This window comes from Pipistrellus hanaki (genome assembly GCF_964339955.1).
Source record: "Pipistrellus hanaki genome assembly, chromosome: 5".
In the NCBI taxonomy this organism is placed as follows: Eukaryota; Metazoa; Chordata; class Mammalia; order Chiroptera; family Vespertilionidae; genus Pipistrellus; species Pipistrellus hanaki.
This window is the reverse complement of record NC_140507.1, coordinates 67257839-67265944: the sequence shown is the minus strand read 5'-3', so window position 1 is coordinate 67265944 and position 8106 is coordinate 67257839. Positions and strand designations below refer to the sequence as shown.

General features: G+C 56.2%; 1 protein-coding gene across 1 annotated transcript; it reads right to left on the bottom strand.

Annotated features, from left to right (window-relative positions):
* Positions 1-6724, bottom strand: SOX7 (SRY-box transcription factor 7). Its single transcript, XM_084886450.1, has 2 exons — positions 6423-6724; positions 1-2801 (listed from the first exon to the last, which is right to left on the bottom strand). Exons 1-2 carry the CDS (start codon positions 6658-6660, stop codon positions 1870-1872), a joined length of 1170 nt encoding a protein of 389 aa, XP_084742576.1. The 5' UTR covers positions 6661-6724; the 3' UTR covers positions 1-1869.
* Positions 6725-8106: the final 1382 nt, after the last annotated feature.

Below are 8106 nucleotides of genomic sequence, written 5' to 3'. Positions count from 1 at the left end.
ACAAAAAGGTTTATTTAAATTAAATATTTTAGACAAATCAATATCTACATCCGTTCCAAAGCATGTGTAGTTTTTAGCCAAAAAAAGAAAAATAAAGAAAAGAAAAAAAGAAAAAAAAGGAACAGTTTAGCTTAACGTCTGTGATCATGTTTTACAAGATTATTGACACACGTTCTGGACTGCACCAGTCAATCATATTGTCAATGGTTTACTATTTATTACCAAACATTATATACAGGAATAGCATAAAGATTAATCATATCTTATAAGCGATTTCACAATCGGACTCCTTAGAAGGAAAAAGAAAAAGATCTTTCAACAATACAAAATATAAGGTGAAACTAAGAGGAGAATATATAAAAACACTTACATATTTCATACAGGCAATAATATGCAGACATCCAAAGACCAACCATGGCCTTTTCACTCCCTGTTAGGTGTGTTCCTTCAAAGGAGGTCTGAGAGGATAGAAATGTTCTGGGGGCGGGGTCAGGGCTCAGAAACACCTTCCGAATCACAGTGGGCTTCTGTTCTTTGGGAAGTAAGCACCTGAAGGGGTAGGGGAGAAGCTGTTCTGAAGTACTGTCTGAAGATGTTACCTAAAGGACCAGCAGGGCTGGTGAGCAGGAGGGATTCCCATCCCAGCCAAGGGAATCGAGCTTGGAATTTTCAAGTCAGGGGACCTTTGTATTAGTGGCCAATTCAGGGTGGAGGAAGAGTAACGGAAAAAGAAAGCTCAGGAAAGGGAGAGAGGGAGATGGAGACAGCGGGAAGAAAGCTCCCTTTGCATTTGCTGGGGGGTGGGGGGGGACCACACTGCTGAAATTTTGCTCAAGAAACCAACACATTCAGATCGGAGGAAATTCTTTTTAGGTTCCCTGCTCTTCGGGTCAATAGGAAGAGGGAGTTGACAAAGAATTGCCAATGTCAACAAGAGTATCTGATTTAGGCCACCCAGGCATGCGTGTAAGGGTGTGCACGAGGCGTGTGCATGTCGTGTATCTCTTACACCCTGACTGTATATATCCAGGCTGTGTATACTCTCTTAAAATGTGTAACAAAAGAAAAAAGAACTTGTCTAAAAAATATATTTTTAAAAATGCAGCTTGAATACAGTCTCATTTTTAGTGACTCAGTCTATCCTAGTGGTTAATTCCCCAAATCAAGATCAGTGTGTTTTTTTTTCCCCTCAAATTGGAAGGGTTCGTTTGGACAACTAGGATCACTTTGGAAGGCAGTGCAAGTGCAGAAAGCCCTGTGTCCATGGGCTGTGCACACGAAATTATCCCAGATTACACTCAATGAGCTTCCGGGGCCCACCTTTCCTTTCCTTTGAGCCTTTCGAGAATCCTAAATCAGAAAACCCTGGAGCAGAAGGGACCTTCGCTGTTAAATCTGTCCCCCACTTTGCAGAGGGGGGTGGAGGAACAGGCTGGCAGGCGGGAGAGGCCAGTCAGAGAGTATCACCAGCCCTCTGCGGTCCCGGGTCTCTGGATCCCAGCCCAGGGCTCCCAGGTGGGGACGCTGCTGGGCTTTTATTTCTGGGGATGGGAACCGGGAGGAGAGGTCCGTGAAAATTCTACCTGGAATCAGTAGTCTTTCAAAAAACGCCCCGGCCTTATTCCAGATGTAGCCCATGACAACTCATTTGAAGGAATCTACTCAAAATGCAGGCTGCGGGGACTGGGGCCGGGGAGGAAGGGGATGGAGAAGGTCCTCGGATCTGCAGAGCCGGTTCGCTGGGGGTCCCTCCGTGGTGCCTGTGAGGCGGCAGTACAGCGCTGGACGTATGCTCAGGGCCCAGGAGGGAGATCCGGGGCGTGCTCTGTGCCCAGGGCGGAGGCAGGGCTGGGCGGCGGGCCTCTGGCTCTAGGAGACGCTGTAGCTGTTGTAATACGTGGCCGTGGCATCCGCCAGCACGGAGATGAGGCTGGTCTCTGTGGGGCCCGTAGATGTCATCTGAGAGACGGGGGTGTGCCCACTGAGAGCCACGGCCCCCGCGGCGGAGTCTGGGTGGCCGGGAGTGTTCAAATACTGGTCGAACTCATTCCGATCCATGTCCCCCAGGAGTTCCACCTGGCTCAGCTGATCCAGCGCGTCAAAGCCCGGGTGCTCGGGAGGCGGGGAGAGCTGGCCCAGGTGGGCGTGCAGGTTGGAGTGGAGAGAGTGGTAGGTGGCGGGGGAGTAATAGGCAGGGGATGGGGGGCAGCCGGGGACCGCCGGCATCATAGAGACGCCCGGGGACTGGCCCAGGGCCAGGGAGCCCAGCGGGTGGCGGCAGTGCAGAGGGCTGGGGGCGTACTCCGGGGAGTAGGGGGGCCGGGGCAGGTGCGGGATGCGGTGGGAGTGCGCGTGCTCCTCCTGGCACGGGGAGGAGAAGAAGGTCTGCTCCGGCTCCAGCGCGTCCAAGGGAGACATCTCCGGGGGCGTGGGCAGCCCGTAGGGGTAGGTGTCCGTGCTGCCCGGGGCGCCGCCGCCGCCCGCAGGCCCCTCGTGGTAGCAGCCCCGGAGGCTGGGCAGGGCGGCGCCCGGGGAGTACTCACCCCGGTCCTCTTTGTCCCCCAGCGCCCCCCGGCCGCCGCCGCCGCCGCCCCGCTTGTCGGGCAGCGCGTTCTGGTCCCGGGACAGTGAGCTCAGGAGGAAGCCAGGGTCCACGCGCTTGCAGAGGCGCTTGGCCTGCTTCTTCCTGCGCGGGCGGTACTTGTAGTTGGGGTAGTCCTGCATGTGCTGCAGCCGCAGCCGCTCCGCCTCGTCCACGTAGGGCCTCTTCTGCGACAGGGTCAGCGCCTTCCAAGACTTTCCTGCTCACACAAGTCAGAAAAGGCCCCTGTCAGTATCTAGGCTGCTCCGGGTGGCGGGTGCACCTGTCTCAGACCCTTGCCTCCAAGCACCAGGCACAGGCGAGGGCACCCTCTTCCAGCCCAGGTCCTGCGCACACAGTGAGGCCAGACCAACCTCCTCCGCCTGCGCCGGGCAACACCACTTCATGCCAACGACACACACTTCCACATCACCTCCCCTATAAAAACCATCCCACAACATGAACATGGAAAGCAGGTGGGACTCACGGCAAAAGGCCAGTGTCAGCCACAGGAGAAAAATATATAAGGACTACAGCATTGACTTGGGTTCTTTTAACCCTTGGAGAGCCGATTCTAATTATCTATGCATCTCAGTGAAGATCCTCTGCCCTCGTGGATTATTGCTGTTTCTCAGGGTGATAGTATAATATTTACTTAGTGTATAAACCTCACAGGCCTCTCCATAAGGGAGCCCAGGTAGAGTAATAATTTCTCAGATAGAATGAAATGAGAGGATCCCACTTAAGGTAACATGATTACCCCTTACACCCGAAGGTCAAATAGGACCCTGTTGTCTGAGGACCCAGTGGCCAGAATGCACATATGCATGCATACACATGTAACACATACACACACACACACACGTTCCTCCCTTTGACCCTGGCAGGGGCACCTGCACAGCCACTGACTCTCCATACAGAAGCAAACTTCCCTGGGTCTCTATTTTGCTCATTAGAAAACACATTGTGACACTACTCCACTCAAAACTCCCTCTTTTAAAAGCTTCGCACACATGGACCCCAATGCTGGTTTCACTTGTGTTTCCTACCCACCCTCCCTCACTTGTGTATTGTTTTGTAAAAGGCTATATTCGGTCTTTCTAAGTGCATTGCACATCCCTCCAGCTGCAGGTTTTCTGAAGGTCACTGCTGGACCCCTAGGCTGCTACCTCCTAGGGCAGGGGTCGGCAAACTCATTAGCCAACAGAGCCAAATATCAACAGTACAACGATTGGAATTTCTTTTCAGAGTCAAATTTTTTAAACTTAAATTTCTTCTAATGCTACTTCTTCAAAATAGACTCACCCAGGCCGTGGTATTTGTGGAAGAGCCACACTCAAGGGGCCAAAGAGCCACATTGGCTCGAGAACCACAGTTTGCCGACCACGGTCCTAGGGTGAACCCTGACTCTGATGTGTGCTGACGTTTCCGTTACTAGCCTGGAGGACAGGCCCTGTAAGGAAAGGGCACATCTCCCACCCCGAGCCCTCTGCACAGGGGGAGGAGAGCTGTGTGTGTGGCCCTCCATTGCTGGTGCCTGTGCCCTTGTGGGCTGGCTCTGCACACCAGGCCCTCCAAGAGGGTGGGAGGAGGAGGATTATTAAAGGTGTTCTGCCACTGGGATAAAAGTCTATAACTGTGCTGGCCATCATCGGGTAATCTCCTTAGCTGTCGCTTAAAAGGGCAATGTGAAAAGTGTGAGGAACTCTGGATTTGGAGCTGGTCCGCAGCTCCCAGCCTGGGCTGGGGCCACAAAGTTGTTGCAAGAGGCCCAAGATCCAGACTCACTCTCTCTCTCTCTCTCTCTCTCTCTCTCTCTCTCTCACACACACACACACACACACACACACCCTATCTGTGGAACGAGTATATAAAATGTGACTCTAGGTTCTAAGTGTACCTGGGTTGCAGTATTAATAAAATGTCACTAAATGTACAGCTGCCTTTATGCACTTCCTCATTCAAAATATACTCCGAATACTAGTGTTCCTGGTGAGGTTTTCAATGTTACAGATTAGAAAGCTGTGGGGGGAAAAAAAAAAAAAGAAAAAAAAAAGCTGGGACTCTCACATCCAGTCCCTTCCTTTCCTAGGTCAGAAAGGAAAGGGCTGGGCGAGATCCCTGGGTGGGGGGCGGGGAGGGGAGTTAAAATCCATCATGCTATGAACAGATTAGAAAGACTGTGTTTGAAAAAGCAACTACGGGTTGGTTTCCCTCCCCCTGTGCTAGGGACTGTGTGGTTAAGCAGGAAGGAATCTGTGTCTTTCCTGAAAAATGGACTGTAACCTCTGAAAGCCGAAGTGCAAGTAGGGAGCAGAGATCAGCTTACGGGAGGCATCTGTCCCCCAGGTCCCTTGGCCAGCCCTCTCCCTGGGAGCAGGCAGCCTCACTCCTGTAACACTCCCCAGACCAAGTTCTTCTCCTGTCTGTGGCCCTGGGTCTGCAACAGAAACCCCGCTCTATCCCTGCCACCAGGGCATCTGGGAACAGCATCTAGGGCCTACCAAAAAAACCTTTTAGAGGCCCACACATGGAAAAAAAAAAAAGTGTTTTCATTTCTTTAGCAATCTGAGGGCCAATATGAACTTTCAAGTTGAAGAAAACGTGTTGTTGTGTATATCAATACCTTTGTCTTTATGCCAACCAGGTAAAATACAATTTCAAACACTTTTTAAGGAGAATAGGCTCACTAAGACGTGGCTCCCTCACGAGTCCTGGGCAGGCTGACCAGGAGGCTGGGCGGTTAGAAGGCTCTTGGAAACCTCCACTCAACTAGCCGCTTTGAAAGGGCATCTAGATTGCCAGAGGGACCTTCTCTGGGGGGCCTGTGGCTTTAACCGGCAGAAAAGTGGGTGTCAGTCCTCAGTTCACAGTTGGTTCCAACCCCGAAGAAGCCCAAACAAAAAAGGGGAAAAGGGAAACTGGCGTTTTTGGTTCTGGGTCTGGTGGGGTTGGAGAGCAGGGCCAGCCTCCCACAACCACACGCTGACCCTGCTCGCAGGGCCGGGGTCTGCTCCCCTCACCAAGTGTTTCCTCCTCACCAGTTTTGAGGTTAGGGGTAAGGGCGGAGTTGAAAAGTGCTCAGCTCCAGACAGGGGAGAGAGACTAGAAAGCCTGACAGGAACTCTGCTTTTTCCGACCTGCCCTAACATCCTCTCTCCGGGCTCATCCCTGTCCCCGGTCCCACCACCCCTGCTGGGACTGCACAGCATCAACCCCCGGAGGAAGCGACCAGGCCAGGCTGCCGGACAGACAGATCCTCACCGCCGGCGCCCCGAGTGTCCGGATCAAATCAACCAAACGGCTGCCATTGAGACGTGGAGTCTCCAATGGAGTCTATTTGCATAGACTTTAATGATAAAGTTGAAGAAGGAATGCGTTCCGAAAGGTCTCTCTTCACGAATATTCGTTAATAATAGTTACCATCTCTCTCTTGGATGGTAAAGTTCAGGGGAAGATGGATTTCCCATCTTCCCTAGCAAAGGCCAGTTCCCACTCATCTCCGAGTATCTGTCCATCCCGGCCGCTCAGTACGCGCTCGGGTCTCCGCGGAGCGGCGATCCAGACCAGGACACAGCCCCACCCGGCCAGCACCCTGGGGTCCCCAACCCGCTCCTGTCCTCCCGGGCCACCCCAGGGCCAAGCTGTTTCACTTCGGGCCTCGCCGAGGTGCCCCTGCTCTGAATCCCAGGCCCGGAGCTCACACCCACGGCCGCGCAGACGCCCAGCCTCGGCGGCACCGCGCCCCCCGCGTCCCCACCCGCCGGTCCGGCCACTCTGAGCGCTCGCCCCGGCGCCCCTGCCCGCGCCCTCAGGCTCGCCGGCCCGCCAGGGCACTCACCCAGCATCTTGCTGAGCTCGGCGTTGTGCAGGTCCGGGTTCTGCACCGCCAGACGTTTCCTCTCGTCCTTGGCCCACACCATGAAGGCGTTCATGGGCCGCCGGATGCGGCTCTCCGAGCCCTTGTCCCCCGGCGGGCGGGGGGCGGCGGGCGGCGACAGCCCGTCCGACAGCTCGGCTTCCAGGGCCGGGCACTCCAGCCCCTCGGGCCACGGGTAAGTTCCCAAAAGCGAGGCCATGGCCGCACGGGGGGTCGTCTGGTTGCGCCTCGCGGGGCCGGCGTGGACCTGGCCCTCGCACGGGTCGGGGCGTCCAACTTGGCCCGCAGCCGCGGCCCGGCCCCTTATTTATCAGCTTCGGGCGGTCCCGTCCGCCAATGACTCTTGAAGGCGGCGGCTCGGCCCCTCCCTCCGTCTCGGCGCGGCCCCCTCCCTCCCTGAGTCCCCGACCTCCCCGTCCCCGCTCCGACCTGCCGCCCGGGAGCCGGAGAGGAAAGGAGGGCCGCTTCCCCGCGCCCGCCCCCAGCCCGCCCCTCCGCCTCCCTGGTCCCTCCCGGGGACACGCGCCCCGCCGCCCGGGGCCGCCTCCCGGCCCACCGCCTCCAGCTCCCGGCTCCGGCTCCGGCTCCTGGCTCCCGGCTCCCGGCTCCCGGCTCCCGGCTCCCGGCGCAGGTGTCGCAGAGCAGGGAGGCGGGCACCGCCCGCGGTCACCTCGCCCGGGAGTAGGAGCCGGAGCCGGAGCCGGTCCCCTGGCCACGGCCTCCACGGGCCAGACGCCACCAGCTCCTCCCGGGCGTGGGATCCAGCGGAGAACCGAAGCCAGCAGGTTTCCCTGGGAATGCCGGGCGCCAGAGACATTGACCATGAACCTCCCAGAGCAGCTTGGGGACCGTTCTCCAGAGAACACACGTCGTATGCAATGACCAGGGCCCCCAGCGGACTTTGGTGGCCACCAGAGGCTAACAGGGGCTGGAGTTGGATCCCGCATCGGGGTCTAGGCAGCACCCATGCGAGCCCCTCCCTCCTCCGATGTCCCGGAGGCTCTGGGAAGGCCTGCGCGCTCAGTTCTTACTCCGACTGCCACCTGATTTCTCTCTTCTTACACCCCCCTCGCCACCCCACTGTGGTCTCCTGTGCGGGGTCTCCAGCCCCCCTGTCGCTAGCTCTTCTCTCAAGGAATCCCCTCCTTGTATCTTCTCTTTTCTCCTCCCGCCAGCTCTGGAGCCCCTGAGCTCCCCTCGTCCTGACACCCACCTACCTCCCATGGGGTGACATCTCCGTGTCACCCTGCTTCCTGTGGGTAGGACTGTTCCCCCTAGTTCTTAACCTCAGCGCTGGCACACCAAATAAGTGAATGAAGAAATGAGTGAGTAAATACGGCGAGGACACACCCTACTGTATAAAACACCGCAATCACAAGGATTGACTAGATCCCGGAATTCTATCCACCAATATTTGCTATGTGTGTGCCCCGCTCCTGCGCGGCGCTCCCCAGAAGCGGCCCTGAAGGAAGGTATAGCTTTGTCATGGGAGGACTGGGGGTCGGGGTCCGGGCTTGCCTTCCGTGTCTGGGTTACCTAACTCCTGTGACTCAGGGCAAGTCGGGTATCTCTCTAAACCTCCCTTCCCGATCCTAAAAGAAGGACGATGATAATAAGACTGATCTCACAGGGCTGTTGTGAAGAC